General features: G+C 41.5%; 1 protein-coding gene across 3 annotated transcripts in view; it reads left to right on the top strand.

Moving 5' to 3' along the window:
* The window catches only part of Lrp6 (LDL receptor related protein 6), a 133,780-nt gene that overhangs the window by 84,274 nt on the left and 21,714 nt on the right, over positions 1-27,792 (top strand). For all 3 annotated transcript variants that reach the window (XM_039107695.2, NM_001107892.1, NM_001401820.1), the window contains 10 exons: positions 5,162-5,378; positions 5,830-6,119; positions 7,367-7,593; positions 9,954-10,138; positions 10,709-11,035; positions 19,499-19,701; positions 21,321-21,532; positions 22,809-22,999; positions 25,886-26,095; positions 27,645-27,770. In XM_039107695.2, the coding sequence (XP_038963623.1) occupies positions 5,162-5,378; positions 5,830-6,119; positions 7,367-7,593; positions 9,954-10,138; positions 10,709-11,035; positions 19,499-19,701; positions 21,321-21,532; positions 22,809-22,999; positions 25,886-26,095; positions 27,645-27,770 (2,188 nt within the window). The remainder of the gene's footprint in view (positions 1-5,161; positions 5,379-5,829; positions 6,120-7,366; positions 7,594-9,953; positions 10,139-10,708; positions 11,036-19,498; positions 19,702-21,320; positions 21,533-22,808; positions 23,000-25,885; positions 26,096-27,644; positions 27,771-27,792) is intronic.

Genomic DNA, 27,792 nt, shown 5'->3' with positions numbered 1-27,792 from the left:
CATGTCTAGTTTTCCATTAAAAACATTGTTTTTATTTTATGAGTATGAGGATTTTGTTGGCATATAAATATGTGCTTCATGTGCACCATGCATGTGCCTGCAAGGCCACAGGAAGGCATCAGATGCCTTGGACCTGGAGTTACAGAGGCTTGTGAGCTGCCATATTGGTCCTGGGGATAGATCTTGTGTCCATTAGAGAGCAGCCAGTACTCTCAACCACAGGCAGCTTCCTAGCTCTGAATCATTCCAGTTTTTAGTAAAACTTTTATTTTTATTGTGTGTGTGTATGGGGGGGTTGTTGATGTATGTGGGTACATGTGGAGGCCAGAAGTCACCCTCAGGTGTCCTTCTCAGATGTTGTCCACCATGTTTATTTGAGAGAGGCACTCTTAGGAGCTCACTGAGTAGGAGAGACTAGCTGGCCAGAAATCCCTAGGAATCTTCCTGCCCCCATCTTCCCCGTGTTGGGATTGTGAGAGTGCCACCATCCTGAGTCTCTTGTGTGCTTTCTGGGGAACAGTCAGGTCCTTGTGCTTTTGCAACAGCTGTGCCATCTCCTCAGCCCTTGGCCATCTTGTAATTAAGTTCTCCTTCATCCAAATGAACAAACACAATGACACAGGGTGGTAGAGCCCTGAGAAAGCAGTCGGTAGCTCCTTTAATATTTTGAGGTAGAGATGTAAATTTTATTTTACAGTATTCCGTTTTAGTCATCTCATTTGTACTTCTAGACAGACAAATTCATTTTAATAAGATGGATAACTTTGTAATCAGCAAATTAGTGTAGTTTATTAAATATAATATAATGTGAGATAATTGATTTAAGATAGTGATAAAACTAGCCAAACCAGAATTGTTTTAGTATACCCTGATCTTATAAGAAGGTTTGATAGTCTCAGGTTGCCATTAGAGATGTCTTCCTGAGTCACTTTTCTACATCAAATTAAGAGCAGAAATTGGGTTGATTCAGTAGGATCTTTGAAATCTATTAGTCTTGAAAAGTATGCAGCCAGGTTTCCTTCCTCCCTTCCTTCCTTCCTCCCTTCCTTCCTCCCTTCCTTCCTTCCTTCCTTCCTCCCTCCCTCCCTCCCTCCCTCCCTCCCTCCCTCCCTCCCTCCTCTCCCTCCTTCCTAACCAGTAAAATAAACAGAAATGAAAAATAAAAAAGAAATACAATCAGATTTTACTCAATAAGTTTGGTGGCATTTCAGTGGGATTTTAGACGATTGAATATTAAAAGAAGTAGAAAGCAGGGAGCTGAGCGAAGAGAGGAGTTGGAGCTGTCTCTCGAGTTCCCTCATCGGTGCTCCAGTTCAGAATCTGTTGGCAGCAAGGAGTTAGTGATGAGAGGAGGAGGCAGTTGTCACAGAGCATATGCAAATAATATGGCAATGAAGTAAGACCGTCAGATGAACAGTAGATATGCAGGGTCATTCCAGTCCTATACACTTCTCCCAAGAGGCCTGATCTAAGTACAAGGAAGCTCCTGGGAAGTATTGGGAAGGAATTCTTGAGATGTGTGCTGGAGTATAGAGAGTGTGGATTCCAACTCCAGTGTGGGTGGATTAAGTCAGATGATCTCTTAATTTAAGATGGGGACATAGCGGGCTGGATAGGTGCTGCAGCTAAGTACATTTGCTCCTTTTCTGAAGGATCCAGTTTCATTTCTCAGCACCACACCAGCATGCCGTAACTCCACCTCCAGGAACCTGATGCCTTGTCCACCTTGAGTAGCTGTGTTAATGTGCACAGGTCCACATGAGATACAAACACCTACACAGTTAAAAATAATAAAAGTTAAATCTTATCAATATGAGGAGTTTTAAGTAAGCTTTTCCTGCCTAAGAGTCTAAGAAGTAAGAGAATAGGGCTAAAAGTTGTTTCTGTATCTCTGGCTTTAGAAAGGAAAAATGTGTCCATTCTCCTGACCTATTGTGTCTTGCCATGGCCTTTCCATAGGTTTAAAATTTGGGGAAGAAGAGCATTTGTGGTCTAAGTCATAACACTGTAGGAATGAGAGTGAGAGCACTGTACAAATGAGTTCTGGCTGTTGTTATGGAGCTGGTCTGAGAGCTCTCACAGGTATTTTCAGCAATCCTCACAACCCCATTTGAGGATTATAGTCCTGATATTCTGAAAGTGTATTTAAACTGGGAATGAAGCTACATTTCTGCCACCCCATTACCAGGGGCTTAAAGCAGGAGAATCTTGAGTTTGTGTCTAGTTTGGGCTGTATTGTGAGATCCTATCTCAGAAAATGAATACTAAAATAAATAAAATGTAAAATGTATTACAGATTGTGCTTTTAAGAGCGTGGGTAAACTAAGAGTGGAGAGAGGAGAGCGGAGAGCGGAGAGCAAGGCTTTATAGACACGATGATAGCAACCATAGTAATTTTTATTCTTTTACTCCCAGTTGTTATATTCACTCTACTGTGACTTCCTTATGCCTTTATGCCCTCAAGTCCTCTCAAGTAGGCAGGGTTTTCTGTCTGTCTGTCTGTCCAACTGTCTGTCCATCCATCAATCCATTAACCCATCTACCTACCTACCTACCTACCTACCTACCTACCTGTACATCCTTCTATCTTTCTCTTACCTATATATCTATCCATCCATTCTTTCTCCTGTCTGTCTGTCTGTCTGTCTGTCTGTCTGTCTGTCTGTCTGTCTATCTATCCATCTCTATCCATCCATTCATCCATTTTATCTTTCTCCTATGTCTGTCTGTCTGTCTGTCTGTCTCTCTCATCCATTTTTATGAACTGTATACATATTTTGTAGTAGGAGAAACCAAGAGTTTAAAAGTAAATATCATAAGCATTAAGGGTAAAAGAGTATAAATTGTTTCCTGGTCTCTCATTTTTGAATCAACATTTTTTTCTTTCTGTCCCTTTCTCCATCTCTTGGTCACTATCCTCCAACTCTAGGAATGGGTGTGGAGGAAAAGTCCTAGGCTTGAGATTTCATTTCTCCTTTCTGAATCTCAGAGGAGGGCAGGAGAAGGGGGTGGTGTCCTCCCTCCCTCCAGCACTGAGGAAGAATGGGCCTCTTCCCCTTTCTCCTTTGCCCCCAGGACTGGGCCACTGGTGGGGCAGCCAGTTCTAGCACAGCTCACACTGAGAGTGTAAGAACTACAAACAAAATTTCTATTAAATTAAGTTTTGTGTCAAAAAAAAAAAAAGTCAGGCATACAGACAGGATAGTTTCTCGTGCTTTGCCTTATTTATAATAGAAGTTTCATTTCATCATATCCCCAGTTTAAAGGCCACTTAACATTACTGAAGTGTTTGGTCCTTGAATAGTGACTGTAGAAGGAGTTTGAGGCTCCTGCTAGAGCACACATTCAAGTTAGACACAAATAACTGGCCCCTTCTCACTGTTTATTTATTTATTTATTTTTTTTACCTAAAATAGGAAGGTAACTCAGCAGGTAAAAGCATTTGTCTCTTGTAGAGAACCAGAGTTTGGTTTGCTCACAATGGGCAGCTTATAGCTGCCAATAACTCCAGTTCTAGAGAGTCCCCCACCCTCTTCTGTTCTCCGTTCGCACTCGCATGCATGCTCATCTACTCACCCAGGAACAGATGTACAGACCACAAAATAAAAACGAGAATCTTCCTTACACATAAAGTTTATCTTAAGAATGACTTATTGCAAGAAAACATGAATATTCAAAACAGTCTTTTTCAAATTAATTGTTAACTTTAATAAGTGTTTCATGAAGGATATGGAATAGTGTTTAGTTTTTGATCTTTAGAAAACATTGTTACTGTTATAAATAGTTGCCTAATAATCTCTTTATATCTGATAGAAAAATGAATATAATCTTCCATTAGCTGTATATTCAATATTATTGAAACTTGTAAGTGACAATACAGGGACACACAACAGTTTCTGAGTGCCAGGTTTCTTTGATGGAAATTGGGCAAACGTGTGTGAGCTTTTAGGGATGGTAGAGAAGACAACATCTGGTTGCCCATCTGGACACTAACAGTGCTGACTTACTAGGATACCCTGTCACCTTACCTTCCCTGCCTACCCTCCCTGTGCTGGCCTCCAAGTCCTTCCCTAGTCTCGGCCTCTCCCTTCCTGTCCCAGTGTTAATCTTGTGGGCATGTGCAGCATTGTGCCTCTTCCTGGTTTTGTTTTTGTTTTTGTTTTTGAGGTGCTGGGGATTGAACTTGGGGTTTCCTGTGTGCTGGACAGATAATACATCAACTGAGCTATATGCTCAGCCCCTTACATGCAGTATTTCTTCCTGGATTAAAAAGTTAATATTTTCATGTGAGATTCTCTCTGATGCCTCTTAAGGTTTGTTGAGGTAGACGTTGTTCACATGTCCGTATGTTCAGTACCAGCATAAGGTATCTGAAGACTGATTCTCCTAGGACACAGTCCACTTAAAACTGTAGCAATACTCTTAGAGAATTAAACAGTAGGAAGCGTTCTCAATCTTTCAAAACAAGATTAGTACAGATTGCCACAAATGCAAGGCTGGATTCATTAACATTGCTCTTGTGAAATTGGGAAGAAGGAGTATAGCCCTGATCTCGACATGTATGTGCACATGTACATGTATGTGCACATACAGATTGCAGCTCCAGGTACAGCAGACCTCACAGGAGGGACTGACGAGGTATCTTTCCACTTTATTAAACTTTTGGTGGTGGTTGTTACTTATATAACAGAATTAAAGATACCAACTCTTTACAAGTGGTGTATGACTTTAATGAACCTTAGTTTCCTTTGAAACTACATTAAAACATTCCTTAAAAGCAGTCCTTTGAAAGGATGAAAAACAATGTTGTGAAACAAAATAGTGTTTATACTTTATAATCTGAAACACATGCAAACTTAATGATAATTTATGTTTAATTTTGAGTCATTTAGCAGAAGAGTTTCTCATATTAAATCTAAGCTTACCAGAAAAATTTTAAAGGAAGGATAATAAGAAATTAGAAAAAGAGGTCAAATATGAATGTAAGGTGAATATTTGAAATAATTATCACTAAATCATGGTGTGTTTTGTGACACTGTCTTAGCAGCACTTTTGAGACTTGGAGTTTTCATGCAATAGATGGTGGGAGTTTCCACTTTACTCACATTCAAGGGTTCTGACCTAGATCTCCTCCACCTCCTCTCCCATCTCAAACCTGAAGGTTATGAATACTGATGGCACTGGGAGGCGAGTGCTGGTGGAAGACAAGATCCCTCACATATTTGGGTTTACCTTGCTGGGCGACTATGTTTACTGGACTGACTGGCAGAGGCGGAGCATCGAGAGAGTGCACAAGCGGAGTGCAGAGAGGGAGGTCATAATAGACCAGCTGCCAGACCTCATGGGACTGAAGGCCACAAGCGTTCACAGAGTCATTGGTGAGTCGCCCCAGAGTCTCTGAGTACATCTAGACCTAGAAAAGATGACGAGAAGCAGCAGAGTGTAAGGTGAATCGTTGATGCTTGAATCAATTTAAAATCATCTTTACTATACCTGCCTCATATGCTGACGTCACAGTGTGGTCTGCTGCGTGTAGATCCATAGGCAGCCAGTTTTGTCAAAGGAACTCATTGTGAGATATATATATATATATATATATATATATATATATATATATATATATCTCACCTTAGTTTACAGCTTACTGTAGGTACAAAAGGTTTGCTGGTATTTTTCTCACGAGTAATCCTGATACTGCTTGTTTATAAAAATAGAGTTGGAACTAGGTTAGGACTAACACAGTCATATCCTTATGAACTAAATGTGAATATGTGTTGATTTTGTCAATGTGTGTGCTTTTCTGTATTTTTGTAACATATTTTCTTTTAGGTTCTAACCCCTGTGCTGAGGAGAATGGAGGATGTAGCCATCTTTGCCTCTACAGGCCTCAGGGACTTCGATGTGCCTGTCCCATTGGCTTTGAGCTCATTAGTGACATGAAGACATGCATTGTTCCTGAGGCTTTCCTTCTGTTCTCACGGAGAGCAGATATAAGACGCATCTCTTTGGAAACAAACAACAACAATGTGGCCATTCCTCTCACGGGTGTCAAAGAAGCTTCTGCTTTGGATTTTGATGTCACAGACAACAGAATTTACTGGACCGATATATCCCTGAAGGTTAGTGACGAAGCTTGAAGTGCTAATGCAGGGGCTGACAGGGAGACCTTCAATTACAGTGTCGTGCTGCACACACAGAGGTGCATCACTCATAGAGGCCTATATAAGCTGTGGTGGAGAGTCCTGAGTGTGAATTACAGCATCCTGTGTTTTCTTTTTTCTAGCTTTAATATTGAGAAGCTTACTGAGAAAGTGAGAGAAACGCTTGACTAAAATCTGGATGATAGTCTTTTAGATCATGGCTTTATTTCTGATAACTGTTATGCACTTATAACTTGCAAAGAACATGAAATGTTGCGGCCAGGTAGTTCGATTCTAGTGGTATTTAAGAAAGTCCACTAATTGAGTGTGTGGGGGGTGAAAATAAACCTTGGGCTTAGCTGAGTGATCTCCCATCTTGCAGGACTCTTGTGTTAAATGAGAGTATCTGCAGATACGTGCCACTTATATACAACTTGGCCTAGAACTTGTAAGGCTACTACTAACATCTATTACGAACCTTTAAAATTTATGGGGTTCAAAACCATAATGATGATATAAAAATTGGTTCTGTTTGTTTTATGAGCTTAGAGGCGGCTAAGATCTGAATTGACACAGTGGCCTAGGGTAATTTCAGGTGTCTTCAGAAAGTGGACTACCAGTAAGCTTTATAGCATTTTGGTCCCTTCTTATTCACTAGATTACCTAGAAATTTCCAAAGAAAACTCATTTTGGGGAGACGGCTCCATGGGTGGTAAGAATGTGTATGTGATGACCTGAGTTCAAACCCCTAATACCCATGTAAAAGGCTATGTATGTCTGGAACTCCAGTGTTGAGGAGTGGAGATAGGAGATCCCAAGAGCTCACTTGCTTGTCAGTGTAGCTCAAACAGTGAGCTTCTGGTGCAGTGAGAGACCCTGTCTTTGAAGAATATAGTGACAAACAATGGAGGAAGACACCCAGTGTTAGTCTCTGACTTGTGTATACCCAGTGTATACACAACACACCAGACAAGAAAAAATAAACACACACACACACACACACACACACACACGTGTATGCGAACGAGGCATCTCATCTCATTGCCTTAATAGGAAAAATTTTTGATTCTTCATTTTAGAAGTTTTCCCCTGAAGTAGCTTAATTACAGTTATATTTATTAAAAATTGTCACTTCTCTATCTTTGTACCACCAATAAAGTCCAGACTTCTGAATAACCTTTTTAACTTTAAACCATGTGTCTTAGTTGCAAATTTTATTTTTGCAGACTATTAGCAGAGCTTTTATGAATGGCAGTGCACTGGAACATGTGGTAGAGTTCGGCTTAGATTACCCAGAAGGCATGGCAGTGGACTGGCTTGGGAAGAACTTATACTGGGCAGACACAGGAACAAATCGCATTGAGGTGTCAAAGTTGGATGGACAGCACCGACAGGTTTTGGTATGGAAAGACCTTGACAGTCCCCGAGCTCTGGCATTGGATCCTGCTGAAGGGTAAATAGCTTTATGTATGTATTCTTTATAGCTTCATCACACAGTGGTTATGATTACATCCTCGATGTCTTAATGTTTATTAATAATGTGACAACTAAATTATAGGAAAGATTCATTTTAAAACCAGGTATTGCGGGGCATAGAGGCTCATACTTGTAGGACCAGCACCTGGCATGCTGAGGCAGAAACATTCCTGGGAGTTCAAGAACAGCCCTATTACATCATGAGTTCAAGCCAGCTACAGATTAACAACTTACCTCAAAACCAAATGAACCCAGGCCGTTCATAGTTTGCCGTTTAATAATAGTTCATTACTAAAATTTACTTCACTATAATAACATTCGCTAAAGAAAGTGAGATAGATTTCATAATAAAGTATTCATCGGTCAGCTTTAACATACTGCGTGAACAGTGTTGTTATCATCATTGTACGCTTGCTTGCTCTCGCTCAGACCCCTTCAGTACGTGGAGTCCCGACCTCTACTGGAAACCCTCTATAGCAGTGTTCCATACTGAGAAACAGCTAGTGTGGACCCCCACTCCCAAGTTCTGGTTCTGCGTTCCACAGTTCTGGTTCCCAGGGGTCTAGAAATAATTAGGTAAAGCATTCAAGAGGTGAGAAGATCATGAGTTTGAGATTGCTTTTATTATGCTATGTGTTTTTCCTATTTTTTATTAGTTGCTAGTCCTTGGGGGCCACATTAACCTTTATCACAGGTGAGTATAGAAAAACAACATAGCTTATATAGGGTTTGTTAGTATTGTACTTTCAGATATATACAGAATCGAGGGGGCAGTGTATTAGAATGTATCCCCACAGGTAGAGGGGTAGATGATTATGTATTTTAAAAAGTGCCATTCATTTTTTAATCTGTGTGTGTGTCTTCTCTCTCTCTCTCTCTCTCTCTCTCTCTGTAATCAAACCCAAAACCTTGCCCCAAAGTTGCATTTAAGGATACCTATTAATTTTAAAGTGGGCAATTAGTCTTTATTGTAAACTTAGGAAATCGTGGTGTTATGTAATAGACTAACTGACCTGTTCATTACAGCACACTTCTTTCAGGGTTAGGTCTTTATTACAGGAGTTGAGCAGGTTTCATGTAGGAGCTGAGATATCTGAAAATTAAGAACATAGTTTCTAGTGGAATCCTCACATCAAGTCCACTATTAGATCTTTGTTCATCTAGTGGGGGGGCCTTGTGAAGGACAGTGTCTTTGTGTACAGAAACTGAGGTGGGATTGTGGTGATCTTTGCTTTAAGCACTACATGCCAGTCAGAAAAATTCAGTGCTAACAACTAAGGACTCTAGTATAGGTTGCCCCGTCATAGTTGTTTCTCTTTGGATTGCAGTAGTGTGCACATGGCTTTAAACTGACAAGAACAAATGCAAACAACTCTAATTTTCATAGCAGATAAATTGCTACCAAGTGAACTGTCAGTTGGCAGGCTGTTGAGTGAGTGTCTGTCCTTAAGCATTTCATGGGAGCCAGTGTGTGGAGTGATTTCCCCAGGCTCAGTGCTAAGCACTAGCAGCTGACCAGCTTAGCTGGGGAGGTACTTGGTTAAGAGTGAGGTTCTAGTTCTAGCTGTGCCATTTAACTGGCTTGGAAACATGAGATGAGAGATTTCATACTTCTTCACTGTTTTGGCCTTCCATATATAAAAAGCCCTATGGAGCATTAAGATTAAAGTGAATCTTCAGAAAAGTAAGGTGTAAGTAGATGAGAATTTTAAATGTCATAAGGATATTAGTATTGTATTAATTGCTCAGCCAACATACTAGGATGGTATACATTGTGCATATTTGTGTAGTGTGTTTTCTTGAACTGTATAACCAAATATATTTTCTGACTTTGCCTTTAACGTGAGCCTTTCAAAAACCACTGTTTATTTTTACATTAGTATACTTTTACAGCTTCTTTTTGAAGAAAGTTGATTTATATAAGTTGGAAGGTAAATCAGTATTTAAAAATTTGAAGTTGCTTTCACTCAGAAATATAGAAAGATATTTTAGTAAAGTAAACCAGATTCTTCGACTGGATCATTAATCCTTTTTTTGGTGCTAGTTTTATAAATGTTAATGCTGCAGTAAAGAAGTCATTGTTTGTCTCTAATTCCTGGCCTGGGTAGCACAGTCTGATTGACATGCTAAGGAGAGCTGCGTGACCACACCTCTGTGGGAGCTCAGGGCACAATTAGTTGGAATGACTAGAGCTTGAAGAAACGTAGCCATGACTTTTTATCCACTTACTTGACTTACTATAAAGTTTCCAAGTTTATTCAGTTACTATACATGAATATGATCTCTTTCTCCAGAAAATCAAGCTGAACTGTTAAATTTCTACTGTTTTGAATCCAGATTTATGTATTGGACTGAGTGGGGAGGGAAGCCTAAGATTGACAGAGCGGCTATGGATGGAAGTGAACGCACTACATTAGTTCCAAATGTGGGTCGAGCAAATGGCCTTACCATCGACTATGCTAAGAGGCGGCTTTACTGGACAGACCTGGACACTAACTTAATAGAATCTTCAAATATGCTCGGTAAACGTCACTAGATTTTTTTTTCTAGGTGATTTATGTAAAGTCAGTGGCTGCCACTCATCCTTGTTTCGATGCTGTGGCTGACACTTTGTGTTGGCAGCTATTCTAGAATTGCACCTTTTTATTATTATTAATAGTCGCCTGGTGACTTAGAGTTATTTATTTATATAGTATGCAGTTTTATTACTATTGGATCTGTACTGATATTTATGAAGAGGATACTCATGTGCACATGTATTCCCCCCCCCCCCATCTTTTTGTGGAAGGGAGAATGAAATACTGAATTGTAAGTCCTCATGCAGAGGAAATAAAACCAAAATCAAAATAGATCATAGGAGTTTAAAGAAACCTAGTGATGTATAAAGAAAGATGAGTTTTAGGCATGGAGCAGATTAAGATGGACTAGTTTCAGAGGTCTTATCTGGTTTTAGAATTGCTTTTAAATAAAGTGTTCTATTTTAAATTGCTTACAAATTTAATGTTTCTTATGCCACCTTTTTTTCCCCCAAAAAGATACTTGTTCCTCACACGCTTACGCCTCTCCCTTGTCTACTGACTTTCCCAAAATAGGACTCAACCGTGAAGTTATAGCAGATGACTTGCCTCATCCTTTTGGCTTAACTCAGTACCAAGATTACATCTACTGGACAGACTGGAGCCGACGCAGCATTGAACGTGCCAACAAAACCAGTGGCCAAAACCGCACCATCATCCAGGGCCATTTGGATTATGTGATGGACATCCTAGTCTTTCACTCTTCCCGGCAGGCAGGGTGGAATGAATGTGCCTCCAGCAACGGGCACTGCTCCCACCTTTGCTTGGCTGTGCCTGTTGGAGGTTTTGTGTGTGGATGCCCTGCCCACTACTCCCTGAATGCTGACAACAGGACCTGTAGTGGTAAGTTACAGCATTCTCCAGGGGCAGCTGGAATTAGAAGACAAAGCAATGTTTTGAGAATGCTTAAAAATTTTTTTTAAAGAGTAAAACATTGTATAATTAAAAAGGTAAGACTGGGGAGATACACCAGGTTTTGCTGCTTAATTCATGATAGCAATTTAATTTATACAAGAGTTGTCTTTTACTCTTGAGCTTAAGTATTTAGTAAAAAATGTGTAGTGTCAGAGAAGCATGCCAGTATTCATACAGAATGCTTATTTAGTCATACGGAAGAGCAGTACATACAATAGAACAAAGAAAATTCTAATATATTTCTTTGAAATACATAACACAGGACAAATAATATTTTAATTGTGCATGAAGCCATACAGACAATGCTCATGAAGAAGTTAAACCCAGGATGAAGCAGTGGTTGACAGGTGGGACCAGTGCCCATGTGTGCCGTCACTGCTTGATTCTAGGTCTTTTCATCTTGCCTGGGCCCAGAGTTTGAAATGATGAGAGAGAAGGGTATCCCGATGTTTTAGTCCAAGTTCTGTTGCTGTGAAGAGATACCGTGACTAAGGCAACTCTATAAAGGATAACATTTAGTTGCAGCTGGCTTATGGTTCAGAGGTTCAGCCCATTCTTATCCTTGCAGGAAGTGTGGTATCATGCAGGCAGACATGGTGCTGGAGGAGTTGAGAATTCTACAGCCAGATCCATAGGCAACAAGAAGAGAGTGACACTGGGCCTGGCTTGAACCTTCGAAACCTCATAGCCCACCCCTACAATGACACACTTCCTCCAACAAAGGCACATCTCCTAATAGTACTCCTGCCAGTGACCAAGCATTCAAATCTGTGAGCCACCGGAGGCCATTCCTACTCAAACCACCACACTCTACAATATCTTTTTAAAAACTGACAAAAATTTCACATTAAAAATGAGTACACAGGGGGGCTGGAGAGATGGCTCAGAGGTTAAGAGCACTGACTGTTCTTCCAGAGGTCCTGAGTTCAAATCCTAGCAACCACATGGTGGCTCACAACCATCTGTAATTGGATTTAATGCTCTCTTCTGTGTATCTGAAGAGAACTACAATGTTCTCCCATACATAAAATAAATAATTCTTTAAAAAAATGAACACAGTGCTAACAAAAAAAAGTTACAGCATTGTTGGCTATGGAAAACCTGGTGTATGGCTTAAGTATATGTAGACGTCCATGTCTTGAGAGTTGGATAAGAAAATTAGCAAATGGTCAAAAGATATATGGACATCAGGTCAGGAAGAGTCTTGGGAGACAGGAAACTGTCAGAAAGTAGCAGCTTAGTGTAAGATTTTAAATATAATTAATTAGTGAAATTACATTGTCATTACCTGAAAAAAGTGTATCCTATAGAGAAGGATGTACTCTTTTGAGAAATCAGCTCAGGTGTGAACAAAGAACACAGGTTATGATTAAGCAGTTTTGCTTTAGAGACTCCCACACAAAAAAAGAATCGTATTTTTTCTTTTTGCAGTTACTTTTTAAAAATATTACACTGTTATGATTAACTTTTTAAACTTTTTTATGCATTGGTGTTTTGCTTGCATATTTATCTTTGTGAGGGCGTCAGATCTCCTGAAACTGGAGTTACAGACAGTTATGAGTTGGCCTTGTGAATATTGGAATTGAACCTGGATTAGCAGACAATGAGCGCTTTTAACTGCTGGGCTATCTCTCCAGTCTACCCCAAACAATTTTTTTAACCCTTAATTTTTCTCATTTTAAAAATGTGAGTAATAGCCATAGAGTTGCTGTCAGAATGGGTGAAAAGCGGTGTGACTCTGGGGAAACTTGGACCGCAGTGTGGCGGTGATGGTTGTGATGGAGAGATGCTCAGGCCTCTGGGTGTGCTTTAGAGTTAGTGAGAATGTTTGAAGTGAGTAGTGGAGGGAAGCAGAGAAATGGAGCAAGGCAAAGATGGTTTCCAAGCTGGCATCAGCGTCGGTGTCAGCACACTACCAGAAGGCAGTGGGAAGGCTGAGGTGTGTGTTTTAGAGCTGAGGTGTTTACATGAGGTTCCCTACCTGGAAAGGAGCGCTGGGCTCCAGGTAGCAGGTTTTAGACACGAGATGTGTGGGCTCTGTTATCCCTACCCGGCTCCGTCCAGCTCTGTCCGCTGTAGCATGACAGCAGCCACAGACAGCATTACAGAGAAGGGCACCAGACCAGGTTTGGGTTATGCGCCGTAGTTTTTAATTCCTTGTGGAGAGTAAGGCGGGACCTGGCAGCCCAAATAACTGGTTCAGGAAGACAGGTTTGCAGAGGGCACTGAGAATTGGCACAGCCAGAAAGGCAATCACAGCAGACAGCATTGAGGTGCCAAAGAAGAGAGTAGCTGTCGACAGCTGCTGAGAGGCTAGGTGAGGGCTGAAAAGTAGAATTTACCCTTTAGATGGTTTGCATCCATGTTGGCCAGAGGTGGTCTGAGTGAGCATGAGGACAGTTTCGGGGAGTGGTGGTGAAGGACAAGTTGAGGAGCCGAGCGGTGAGTCAGGGAAGGGAAGGGAGGAGGGAGTAAGCATCACAGTGGGCATCTCTCAACAGCTTCAGCTTTGGGTGCAAGGAGAGGATGGAGGGAGAACCGTTAGGGAATGGAGCTGGCAGTAACACGAGAAGGCTTCCTGAGCTCACTGTGCACATGCCCCGTGGGTTAGTGGGTTGGTTGGTTAGTGGGTTGGTTGGTTGGTTGGTTGGTTGGTTGGTTGGTGACTGACCCCGGGGGTGTGGGTGTGGTCAGTGCTTACGGCCCTTAGTTGGTTGACTATCTGGTACAATCAGCAGTGCTTCAAGGCTTCTCGCGTGCTCTTCTTGAGTACCACTTAATATTTGCATGTAGTTGTATTAGGTTTCGTGTACTAGGAAGAGCTTAATACACTTTTGAAAGTTGTTACTTTCAAAAGTATTCCCACATCATATACATCTTACTGATTTTAAAAGTCAGACCAGCTTATTTCTGGGCGCAAGTGTGACGGCACTCAAGCTCATGCAGAGTAAAAACCCTGGCTCTTGCAAGGCCTTCAAGGCCCAACATGAGCATAGCTCTTACTTCATAATATGCTTGAATGGTCTTTTTGCAAAACTTTCCATGGCCATCCTTCTTGTCTTTGCTTAATTTTGACCTGCATAGCAAGACAGTCTGCAGCGCTTACTGTGGAAAACCTCCTTTTACCAGTGTCAGTACCAGGGTCCCGCTGCTTCCTTTCCATAGCACTCACTGTTGGCTGTGTGTAATGTGATGGAGAACTCCACTGTTTACACATTGTAACTTCCTTTGCTCTGTTAGTGCTTACTGTGGAGCCTTTGAAGCAGTGGCTTTGTTCCTGTTTTCATTGCTAATGTATCTGCAGTGCCTAGACTATTGCTTCTGGTATGCGGTGGGCACTCAGGATTATTGTTAAGTAAAATAAATGAAGAAATGGGTGGCTCTGGTGAATGTGTGGCCTCCTACTTAGTAGCTTTAACAGTCTTGAGAAACCTTTAACTTTTCTAAGCTACAACTTCCTTATCTGTAAAATGATAATATAGGGATTAAATGGCACTCTGTGTGATGTGTGGCCTGTTGGAGTTTTTCATTTATACCTGTTTCTTGTATTTACAAAATCAAGGCTACAAGGCTGCCTTTGTTGCCATTCAATGCTTATTTCTTTACGTAATCTTTTCATTCTTTCATTCAGTATGTATTAAGCACTTGCCTTATTGTAACCATTGGAAAATTCATTGGAAATGAATGAAATAGACAGAAGTACCTGCCTTCACCAACCTTGTATTTTCCCAGAACTGCTAAGAGGAAGGTATGAGGACTGAGATTGAAAAAGAGAGAGAGAGAGAGAAAGTATGAGGGCTATATAGTGATAAGTAATATACAGAAGTATTAAGAGGAAGAAAATGTGGTGGCAGAGAATGCATGGTTAATAGGGTTGTCAGAAAGATCTATACTAAAGTGGCATTTATGTCAGGACTTGAGGAGGTGAGAACGTGAGCTTTGAGGATGTCCACAGGTGACCCAGGAGGTTAGTATTGGAGAGTGAGGACATTGGGGGATGAAACAAAGAAGCCAGGTTTCTCAATCCCGTCTTTGTTATAGAAGTGGCCCTATGGTACCTTGTGTAAACTGGGAAATGAGGTTTCCTCTGGACAGATTGAGTCTCCAAGGTACATAGCATGGCTCCAAAAGTGAAGTGATATCTGTCCCTATCCAGTATTTTAGTACCATGGATGGCAGTCACATGTGGTCAAGTTGGCCATGAAGACGGTTCTGTTCTTCCTCAAGAGCAGCCCCTTCCTTTAAATTACAGGTTATCTTACTTTCCTTAACTTACCCGTGCTGTCAGGAAACAGCCAAGGATGCCTCTGGCTTACACCTCCAGCCTCTTCATGTCACCTTCAGTGAGGGACTGCAAGGCTAGGAGAACCCAGTGCCTAATTCGTGGGGTTTTGTTGGTGGGTTTTTTTGTTTTTTTGGTTTTTTGGGTTTTTTTTGAGTCAGGAGTTAGGAAGGCTGGCTTAAAGTTCACCATGCAGCTGAGAGTAGGTCTTGAACTTCTGATTCTCCTGCCTCTGCTTCTCAAGTCCTGGTGTTACAGGAGTGTACTGCCATGCTTAGGTGTGTTTGTTTTATTTTGTATTTTTAAAGATCTTTCTGATGTGAGAATGTGGTTGAGGATTGGAGGATGGACTTAGACTTTTAAATGTGTTGTGTCACTTTAAGCATGGACTGTAAGAAAATCAAATTATCAGCTCATGAGAGATATTCCAACATTTATAATTGTTAATTTTTTAATTAAAAATAGAAATTACACTTGAGTTTATTGTGTTTGCACATATCGACATGCTTCATGGCAAACATCCGAAGGTCTTGGACAGCTTGAAGGAGTTGGTGCTGGAGATGGAATGTGTACCATTAAAACTAGTGGCAGGTGCCTTGCTGAGCACCTGCAGGCCTATTCACGTCTTCGAGTAGATTTCCTGTTGTTGTTGTTGTTAACAAGCATCTGTTTAGAGACAGATTTAACTGAGTTCTGTTTATTTTGAGATAGAGGTTACAATATGTAGCCCAGGCTAGTTTTGATGTTTTGGGCTTAAGCAGTTTTTCTCACACTCCCGAGTGGCTAGGACTGCAGACATATACCATTTGGCCTCTGCTTTATTTACCACACTGCACATTTCTAGAATAAGATCTACAATGACTGTGGAATCTTGTGTACTGGTTACAAGCTGGCTTGGAGGAGAGCACTCAACAAAACCCATTAGGAACCAGTCAAATGTTTTCCCGCACAGGAAAATTGAGAACTAAAATTCCTAAGTCTTCCAGAGTTTTAATACAAATGGAGCTTAAGAAAGTAGTGTTGCCAAAAAGTAATCTTTTGTGGGGAGACAACTTTACAGCCACTAAGTATGTTCTTAGAGCAGAACTCTACTAACACTGCTCAAAGTTGTTAGGTCAATGTGTGGTGGAGATTTCTAATAGAGTGGCTATGTACTGAGTCTTCTAAACTGGGTGTGGGCTTTAGCTAGTGAAGAACTTAACAGAAATGCAATATTGCACTTATCAGGGTTTTTCTCAATGCCAATGTGTTCCTTTGTTTCCATGAGTGTGAGTGAGCCCAGAACCATAAGTCAGCACTGTGCAGATCAGGGGTCAGGCGAGGAGTTCTGCCATTGCTTCCTGTGCCCGCATCCTTGAGAAGGATGTGTCTGTTGAGTTGGGTAATGGCTGAACACCAAGGAACATAAAGTATCATCAAATTTATGTGTATAGACTATAGCAACCCCTGTCCCACCATCATTTCTTTTGGTTTCCATTACCTGTAGTCAGCCTCCATCTGGAAATAATACATGGAAAATTCCAGAAATTATTGGTAAGTTTTAAATTGCATGTGGTCCTAAGTAGCACAGTGCAATCTATTTCAGTCCTATTCACGATACAAATTGTTTCCTTGCCTAGCCCTTCCATTCTTTATGTGCCACGCTCTGTGGCTATCTCTATGTTGGTCAGCTGTCACAGTGCCCTGGGTGCTTGTATTCAGGTGGTATTAATTCTCCTTAGTAGTTTCCCCAAAGGAAATAGTATGATAGTGGCAATTATATCATAGTATGTTAATGTGATTTTTTTTTCTAATTGCTCTGTTTGCCTGCATGTATGTCTGTCACAGGTGTGCCTGGTGCTCACTGGGGTGAGAAGGGGGTGTTAGAGCCCCTAGAATTACAGTTACAGAAGGCCGTAAGCCACCATTTGGGTGCTGGGGACAGAATCTTGTACTGCAACAAGAGCTCTCAACCAGTGAACTGTGTCTCCAGCCCCTTAAATTAAATTTTGTGGTAAATATATATGTATAGGGAAAAATATAGCAAATTAAAGAATTGGTACTGATAAACTACCTTCATCAGGAATGGGGAGTGGCTATATTAGGATTTCAAATTACTTCTAGGTCTCCTGTTGTGGTAACACTCTCACATGCCTTCTAGGTCTCCTGTTGTGGTAACACTCTCTAATGCCTTTTGTCGGGTAGGTTTGAAGATAGGTCCTCATCATATGGCACAGGCTGGTCATAAAAATCACTGTTAGCCTCTTATCTCTACTTCTCAGATGCTTTCCCGAACTGGAGATGACTACAGAGTAGTGAGAGACTCAGTCTCTGGGATGGGGGAGTGTGGTCTTGGGACACACTTCCTCACTTCATCAATTGGGTTATCATCTTACCATTGAAACAGAACATTTTTTGGTGAAGTTAAAAATACTTATTGTTGTTTTGTGTGGTTTTTATTTTTGTTTTATATATATGAATGTTTCCCTGAACATGTGTATCCGTGCCATATATATTCCTGGTACCCATGGAGACTGCAAAGGAATGTTGGGTCTCCTTGGTTTGGGGTGATCTGCGATGTGACTGCTGGGAATTAAACTCATATCCTCTACAAGAGCAGCATGCACTCTTCCATCACTAAGCCGTTTTTCCAACCCGTTTTTGTTTTGTTTTGTATGTGTGCGTGTGGAGGTCTCTGTTTTTAGACAGTGTCATACTGGCTTAGCCTCACGTTTGCACTGACTCTTCTGCCTCAGTTCCAGAGTGCTCGGATTAGAGGCTTGAGCCACGGTATCCGACCTTAACACTTGTTTTTAACATTATAGAAGATAGTGTTAAAGTGTCTAAATTTTTTTTTTAGCCGCATTGAGGGACTTGAACCCAGGACTTGCAGGCTAGGCAAGTCTTTTCTCACTGAGCTACATTCCGAATGAGGATCTATGATTAGTGGGTTTTTTTTTGGTTCTTTTTTTCGGAGCTGGGGACCGAACCCAGGGCCTTGCGCTTCCAAGGCAAGCGCTCTACCACTGAGCTAAATCCCCAACCCCCTATGATTAGTTTTTTTGATCATTTTTTCCCTCTGCAAATCAAAATCTGTAACCCTTTTAAAAATCTTTTTTAATCTATAACCTTTTATGTCTTTATTAAATGATTCATTAAAAATAAGATGGCTAGTATTTTTGCAAGACAGAAAAATAGGCTAGATGATTAAAAATCAATGGCCAGGAGGTGGAGAGATGGCTCGGCAGTTAAGAGCACTGACTGCTCTTCCAGAGGCCCTGAGTTCAATTCCCAGCAACCACATGGTGGCTCACAACCAAATGTTATGGGATCTGATGCCCTCTTCTGGTGTGCCTGAAAGCAGTGATACTGTGTTCAAATATATAAAATAAAAAAAAAAAAAAAGGAAAAAAAATATCAATGGCCAGAGAGATCCAGGAACCAATTGTCAGTTATTCCTCTCGTTAACCTTTTTAATAACTAGAAATGAGACACACAGAGCACGTATAGGTTCCATCCTTTCCTGTGACTCGAGAAGGGATCCCTTTCCCGCTGACACCCCGTCATCTACTCAGACGTATCTGAACACTGCACTGTTTACCAATGCAAAGCTCTGTTAGATGAAGGAAGACATTTGAGTCATTCACAGAGGAGCGGAAGGTCTAGTAATAACTACAGACTGAAGACAGTTAGGTAAGGCAAACTGGAAAGGAAGCGTGCGCCTAAAGAGACACAGAGTGAGCAGAGGAATCCAGAGTGGGAGAATCCCATCTGCCTGGGCGTGGAGGAGTCAAGGGAGGCTACCCAGAAGGTGTGGCAGTGAAGTGGCCCTGGAGGTGTGGGTGGGATTTAGAAGTAAACCATGGAAGAACTCTGGGCAGTCCAGTCAGAGAAAGCAGTGAGAAGATGCAGGCAGGGCACGCAAAACAGTTACAGCGGGCTTGATATCCGAGTGGTGATCCTTCTCACTGTGAAGAAAGCTTCTGGAGGCATGTCAAAGGGTTCTTCTCTTAGCCTTGGCATTCCTTTCTATTGGAGATACATGTCATGTAACAGCCTCATCAAACCTTGAGGTTGATGAAGACCCTCGTCCCTCACTGTGTTTTAGATTTGCTCTTTTCTTTTTAAAGCTCCTACCACCTTCCTGCTCTTCAGTCAGAAGAGCGCCATCAACCGCATGGTGATTGATGAACAACAGAGTCCTGACATCATCCTTCCTATCCACAGCCTTCGGAACGTCCGGGCCATTGATTATGACCCTTTGGACAAGCAGCTCTACTGGATTGACTCTCGACAAAACATGATACGAAAGGCACAAGAAGATGGTGGCCAGGTAACTCAGGCTTAAGCTAGAGTTCACTGCTGACTAAAATTGTTCCAACCATCCACACTGCTTCTTTTGCTTACAGGGGAAATGGAAGTCCGGGGCTCATACTTTTTTATTTTTACCTTCTGAAGGTAACTATACTCTAGAGACATTATTATCTGATAATGGCATTGGGTTGCACATTGTATCAGGGGAAAGAGGTCATTAGTGACTTTCACCACTGGTTACATCTGCTCGTGCCATTTTTCCATTATCCTGTTGTTTGCAGAAATGTGTCTTGAAATCAAGTAGGCCTTAGTTCCTCCCAGCTCTGTCAGTCACTAGAAATCTTAGTGACTTTTTTGACTGAACATAATGCAAGGCATAAAGCCTCAACCTGTTAATGGTAGGGATTGTATAGATAGTAATTACATCACTAATAACTTTTATTTAAAAGACTCATTGATTAAGAAACATGATCTTAGTAAAAATTAAAAACACCAACAATTTGATTCAGTATTTTTGGTAAATATTTGGGGATTGTAGGATGAGACTGATGATATTAGCAGTCTCATTTGTGCCATGCACAAGTCATGGACTCCCATACTACTTCGTTCTTCCTTCCTTTCTGGGCTCAGTCAGTGTAAGCTTCGGATTACAGTAGCCACTGGGTGTTACATTTTGAATGTGTTAAGATTTAGGGAAATGAGATTACTCAGTTTTTCTGTGTCTTTCTAATGGTAAAGAACAAGGAGGGAATCATAAATAGGGTGTGGAGGACCATTTAGCAATTCCTTGTACTCATAGGGCAGTGCTAGTGGCCAGTAATGGTAGACAGAAATGATACAGCTACAGACATGACAAATAAATTAACTTTTTAAAAGGTTGTATTAACTTAGAATCCTAGTGTAAATGAAATAAAATTTATTTGTGCAGAATAGATAAATCTTTTGGTTGGCTTTGTAAGAAAAAATTATGTTAATAATAGTCATATGATAATAATTACTATTATTAATTTTGTAGCCAAACATCTCCATGTAGGCCAGTAGTCCCAGCATGCAGGCAGCTAATGTATGGAAAACCACAGCTGTAAAGCAGTGTGCATGTGCGCACATGTGCATGCATGCGTGTGCGCGCTTATGTGCGGCTGTGGAGACGAGGTATGTCTCCATGGACTGCAGCATGTTTAGCAGCATTGCTGGTCTTCACCGAGTAGTAGCCAGTAGGATTCCCACATCTTGATATCAAAATATCTGAGCACATTCCTACATCTGTGTCGTTCTGTGGGTGCAGTAGCATCACCCTTGGCTGGGGACCACTGCTCTAGATGTATTTTTAGGTTGCGATTGGAGCGACAGTTGTTTGTTGTTCTGGGAGAAAGCCCTCTCTGATCAAGGCTTTGTCAGATTCTTAGACCTATCTGTCTGTCCCCACCACCCTCTTCTGTTCCAGGTTAAAGCAGCCAGGGCATATTTGAAATGCATGTTAATAAGCAAGTACGTCACTCATAAAAACCCGTTTTTAAAGAACGTCTCCAAAGACCAGATACCCTTCTGATGTGTGATCACAGAAATTAAGAATTGTGTTTATTGCCTTGTGGTTGTCTGGTGTGGAATCTGACTTGTATGTTTCTTTCTTTTCTTTAGGGTTTTACTGTAGTTGTAAGCTCGGTTCCAAATCAGAACCTTGAAATACAGCCCTATGATCTCAGCATTGATATTTATAGCCGTTACATCTATTGGACCTGTGAAGCTACCAATGTCATTGATGTGACGAGATTAGATGGTCGATCAGTTGGAGTGGTCCTAAAAGGCGAGCAAGACAGACCTCGAGCCATTGTGGTAAACCCTGAGAAAGGGTATGTTTCAAAGTCACAGCCTGAGCCTCCGCCGCTGTTGCCTCCTCACCCTCCTTTCTCTCTCAGTGCATAGAACTCCACTCAGTGTTTCCGTGCCCTGCCTGCATCTTCTCACTGCTTTCTCTGACTGGACTGCCCAGAGTTCTTCCATGGTTTACTTCTAAATCCCACCCACACCTCCAGGGCCACTTCACTGCCACACCTTCTGGGTAGCCTCCCTTGACTCCTCCACGCCCAGGCAGATGGGATTCTCCCACTCTGGATTCCTCTGCTCACTCTGTGTCTCTTTAGGCGCATGCTTCCTTTCCAGTTTGCCTTACCTAACTGTCTTCAGTCTGTAGTTATTACTAGACCTTCCGCTCCTCTGTGAATGACTCAAATGTCTTCCTTCATCTAACAGAGCTTTGCATTGGTAAACAGTGCAGTGTTCAGATACGTCTGAGTAGATGACAGGGGTGTCAGCGGGAAAGGGATCCCTTCTCGAGTCACAGGAAAGGATGGAACCTGTACGTGCTCTGTGTGTCTCATTTCTAGTTATTAAAAAGGTTAACGAGAGGAATAACTGACAATTTGTTCCTGGATCTCCCTGGCCATTGATATTTTTTTTTTTAATCTATAAAATTTAACTTTTTGAAAACTTCTTGGTACCCTTTGTTACTATTATTAAAAATAATATGGGGTTGGGGATTTAGCTCAGTGGTAGAGCGCTTGCCTAGCAAGCGCAAGGCCCTGGGTTCGGTCCCCAGCTCCGGAAAAAAGAAAAAAGAAAAAAAAAATAATAATATATTTCTTGACCTTTTTAAAAAAAAATAGAGGGCAGGGCAGGAGGACCCAGAGAAAGGTTAACTGGTAGCTACTCTCAGTTGTGCTTCAGTGAGAAGCTCCAGCACACTGTTGCCTGGGACACTGCCTGCTAAGAGTGACTGACTGCATAGTGCAGACCCCAGAGTGCCACAGAAGGAGCAGAGTGTGGTCACTGTAACACACTTCCGTAAGGAGATAGAGAGATTTAACCAGATCTACTCAGTTCTATACATAATTTTTGTTTGTTTGCAGATAGCTGAACATTTTAAAATAGATTTAAAAGCATAACCTCCATTTATCTTTTTTAAAGTTGTGTTTGTGTTTTTGGGGTTCAAACCCAAGGCCTTGCCCATGTTAGGCAGGAGTCCTTCCAATGAGCTGTTGTACATAAATGTTCCTGCATTTGTCTTATCAAGAATATTGTGTTTCCCTGATTCTTCAGTGATTTTTAATTTTCTCCTGTTATCTGTAGGTATATGTATTTTACCAATCTTCAGGAAAGATCTCCCAAAATTGAACGGGCTGCCTTGGATGGAACAGAACGGGAGGTTCTCTTTTTCAGTGGCCTGAGTAAGCCCGTCGCTTTGGCTCTCGACAGCAAGCTGAGCAGGCTCTTCTGGGCTGACTCCGACCTCCGGCGAATTGAGAGCAGCGACCTCTCAGGTGCCCCAACTGTTCTGTGTTTCAGTTTCAAGTTTTACAATGAGTTCATTGCTGAGAACTTGTATTCTTCCTGTGTTTTTTTGTACATGATTATAATTTTATCATTAAGCATCATGTGAGTTGAGGAGATCTTTGATTACTTTCTTTGTTCACTAATTGCTCAGTAGTTTCATTGATCTGCAAATTATGTATCTTTTTTCCTAATTCTTCTCCTCAACTTTGACATTGTTGTCTTCTCTGAACTCTGGCCTGCGACTGTTCTCGCTACTCATTCTTCCATATAAAATGTTGCGTGTGCAAACCTTCACACACACAGTGTTACGTGTGCAGGCGTTGTTCTGAAGCGTGACTCTTCAGTCTCTGTTGAGTCTTGAGAGTATTCTCAGCCAAGGAAGAGCTGGCCGTTCACCCTTCCCAAAGGCATCACTTTCCCACCCTCACCCTGTTACCCTTTACTTCTTTATGGCCCTCTGTTTGTAACCACAGTTACCTCTTCTATCATAATTCATGATGACCAGGTTCTGCACGGCCTCATTAGTGACCAGGAAAATAAAATTGAAAATACTGTTTATTTTTGTCAGTGTGGCAAAAGTATGTTAGGGTTTCTTGTGCCCAGTACGTGTCAGGATGGTAGAAGTGACATATGTTCCTTGGAGTGGAGATGGAGCTCAGTGGTAGAGCCCTTTCCTGGTGTGCTATGGTGAGTCCTGACTGCATACCAACATAGAAACAGCAGAACCTTTAGTGGAGAAGATTTTGCCCACAATTATCAGCATTTAAAGGAGATAACCTTCGATTGGATCGTGTCCCTTTTACATGCTGCCTTACATAAGTAGTAGCCTGTATTCACTGAGCAGTGTTTGTGATCGTCTTTCCCAGAAATGCTCACTGTAGCATGTCCGAGTGCGGATTCTCAGTTCCATCAAGAATAAGCAAGGCAGCTAAGCAGGAAGAGTCTGATGGTGAGGCCTGCCTGGCCTAATGCCAAGACCCTGCTTCAACATGCTTCAACAAAACAAAATAAAACCTAAAAGCAACTAACCCCACAGTGCTACATGGATCTTCTTGTGAACATTTCTCTGTGACCTAAAAGTAGTGGGTGAATTTCTATGTAATACAGACCGTAACTTAAATATATACACCACTTCTGACAGATAAAGATGTAGATGCTCTCGACAGTTCCTGTTAATCTAAAGACCCTGTCAACATCTATGAGAGTTGTCTCCAGCACTGGCGGTGTTAGAGTGTTTAACCAGTCTAGTAGTTTGAAATGCACTTCACAGCCAGGCGGAGGTGGCCATCAAGTTCCAGGACAGCCGAGGCTACACACAGAAACCCTGTCTCGAAAAACACGCACGTGCACACAAACACACATGCAGGCATGCCCAAAAAAATCTCTAGAATAAACAAAAATGTTTATCAAAGTAGCATAGTGTTTCACCTTATTTATTGAAACTGAACAGCATTTCTGTTGTATTGATTTCCCTGTTTGTTTGCTGTTTGTAGCTTCCTATTCCAAATGTCTGCCTGGCCTGCCCATGTGAGCTGCACACTGAAGGCCTCCCACTGCCGGCTCCTGCTGGGCAGCTGTGTGTGGGTTCACACCACTGTAACCAGCTGCCCTTTCTACTTCTGTTTCTAGAGTTTTCTGTGGATTCAGAATGTGAATTTACTGTTAAGTTATATATATGATGAAGAATTTGCCTGTTTGGATCAATCTTAAACTTGTTGAGAATTTTGTTCTGTCATCATCTTGCACTTTGCACATTTAGATGGGCCTCCTTTTGCTGATAAGACAGGAAACCTCACATTCTGTATTTTCCATTCTTTTGGGACATAAGTTTTTTTTAAAAAAAAGTATTTTGCCCAAATGCATGTGTGCAACTCATCTGTACCTGGTACCTGTGGAGGACTCCCTGGGACTGGAGTTACAGATGGGTGAGCTGCATGGTGGTACTGGGAATCAGATCCAGAGTGTAGGTGCTCTCCACAGTTCCTGTTAATGTAAAGACCCTCTCAACATATATGAGGATTGTGTCTCCAGCTCCTGGCACCTCCTCTAGAAGATCAGCAGTGCTCTGTGAAACTTTACCATGCACAGATTCTTAGCTGGGCATGTACTTGAGTGCTAGAGTGCTCACCTAACATAAGCAAGGCCTTGGGTACAGTCCTCCGTAACACTAACACACGCACACACACCCATAGGAGATTCCTACACATATGAGTCCAGCTCTGAGACATATTCCATAAGACTTTTGATGTTGCTTACTTGCATGTGGTCCTCCCTTTTCCTTAGAGGATATGTTCGTAGGTCCTCCAATAGCATGGAGGCCACCAAACCCAGAGGTACCACATATCGCTGGTCTGTGCTGTAGCATTACCACAGCATACACAAGTTAATCTGCCCTCACTTACACCCCTGTTCTTAGATGCTGAGTCCAGGGTATCATAGGATTAATCCATTACCTGTGAATCACATGGACTGTGTTCTGAGTAGCCAGGTCGAGTGGTAGTGGAATTGTTTTTCACAAATGTCTCAGACGTTTTAAGCAAGTGTTTGCCACCACCATTTCTCGTAGTCAAACGTTTTGATCTGCTTTACTGTATCAGGTTTTCATAAAATTTAATGCGAAATGGATTCTGCTAAAAACAAATTGAAACCTGCTGTCCCAAGTTACATTTTAAAACTAGAAAATTCTCCGTGTATTGGGATTAACTCCTAGTTGTATGTGTCTGGTTTCATACCATTTTCTGCTACATTTAAGTCTTGTGGTGAAGAGCTCGTATTCCTCTTACTCTTAGGATCTGTCTGGTATTCATGGGGTAACTGCTGACAGTGGGATTTGGGCACACAAATCATTGCTGTTCATTGTTTTCCTTTTCAAGGTGCCAACAGGATCGTGCTAGAGGACTCTAATATATTGCAGCCTGTGGGTCTGACCGTGTTTGAGAACTGGCTCTACTGGATTGATAAGCAGCAACAGATGATTGAAAAAATTGACATGACTGGTCGCGAAGGCAGAACCAAGGTCCAGGCTCGGATTGCTCAGCTCAGTGACATCCATGCAGTGAAGGAGCTGAACCTTCAGGAATACAGTGAGTGAGGCGAACAGTGCCAAGGGCGTTGCTGTGCTGTACGAATCAAGACATGGTCTCGTGGCTTCTTGACTTTTTTCTTCTTTATTTTGTTTTTATATTTAAAAAAACACTTTGTTGTAGTTTCTAAAAACTTAAATAGTGTGTGATTTGGGTTTATCAAAATCATAATGAAGCTAGGTAAAGAAGTATAGTCCTATAATCAGCACTCGGTGTGAAGGCAGGAAGATTGCGAATTTGAAACTAGTTTGAATTATGTATTTAGACCGAGTCTCGGTAAAACCAAGACCTGGGTATGGCTCAGTGGTGGAGGACTGACTGCATCCACGGGGCCTGGGCTTGGTCTTTAGACTAAGTAGATAAATGAACAGTCTTGTATGCGCGACAGACTGAGAACCACCTCTGCTGATAAATAGTCAAATACAGTAAGTGTTTTCTGTTTTGCGCAATCCACTCCTTTGTAGATACTTGATCAACAAGGTCAATGTAGCACCCATCTTATGATAGAAAAGAGATCATAGTTGATGGCTACATTGCATGATGGTAATGATACTGATGCTGTAATAGCAAAGATCAGATTGTTTATAACAAGAGCTAAATAGCAAACTCGGGGCAGAAAGTTCAAGTTCTAAGCTAGACGTTGAAGAGTTGCAGACTGGCTCGCCTCTGACACGTCACCAGTAAGAGCCACTCGGATCTTTGTGATGCTTCGTTGCAGTTGAGCAAGCAGGTGGTTTTGTCTCAGTTCCATAGTACCATAAAGTTCTTTCTTCTGTTACCTTAATTTTCTATAAATTCTTTATTAAAACATACCTTTTAACATGAAATAATTTATGCTTTAGGAAAGTAAACGTTCATTCAGAGTTAAAATACTTAGAGGAGAATTCTCAATTTTAAAAATAAAACTATGTAAGTGTCAGCAGTCTCTGTAGCAACTTTTCTAGTTCTATAAGTCATTTTTTATTTATCTGGCCTTTTTGAAATAAGGTCTTGTTGTGTTGTCCTTACTGGCCCAGAACTTGCGATGTGACTAGTTCTGGCCTCTCCTATGGTGAGCCTTTACCTCTGCTTCCTAGGATAGGAATATAGGTATGCCCCATCATGCCCATGTTTGTAATTCATATCGTAATTACAAAATTAACATCATAACATATCATAGTTATTTATTATCTTGTTTAGGTTTGTTGTTGTTTGTATGGTGCTGGGGATTGAACCCAGGACATCACTCACGGCACGCACTCTTAAACAGAGTAGTTTTTCCCAGCCCTTACCAACAATAGTTGAAAGTGATGTAATGTGCTAGGTCTAACGTGCCTGTAATCTGGGTAGCTTTGGAGTCTGCGATAGGAGGATCAGTGGAACCTGAGAGTTTACGACTAGCTTGGACATAGCAGACTCCCATCTCATTCGTGCAGTGGTCATGTGTAATGCTGTGGTAGAGCTCATACAGGGATAGTGTAGAATTGTGCTGTGTAGTCGTAAAGTCAGAGCTTTTTTATATTTGGTATTGTTTGTGGAGATCATTGATTGTGATAATCAACTCTTCCAGGACAGCACCCGTGTGCCCAGGATAATGGTGGCTGTTCACATATTTGCCTTGTAAAAGGAGATGGTACCACAAGATGCTCCTGTCCCATGCATTTAGTTCTGCTTCAGGATGAGCTGTCCTGTGGAGGTAACAATGTTGAACTCTCTCT

The sequence above is a fragment of the Rattus norvegicus genome, chromosome 4, assembly GCF_036323735.1.
Source record: "Rattus norvegicus strain BN/NHsdMcwi chromosome 4, GRCr8, whole genome shotgun sequence".
Classification (NCBI taxonomy): Eukaryota; Metazoa; Chordata; class Mammalia; order Rodentia; family Muridae; genus Rattus; species Rattus norvegicus.
The sequence above is the reverse complement of the archived record's forward strand: the minus strand, read 5'-3'. Positions and strand labels throughout refer to the sequence as shown.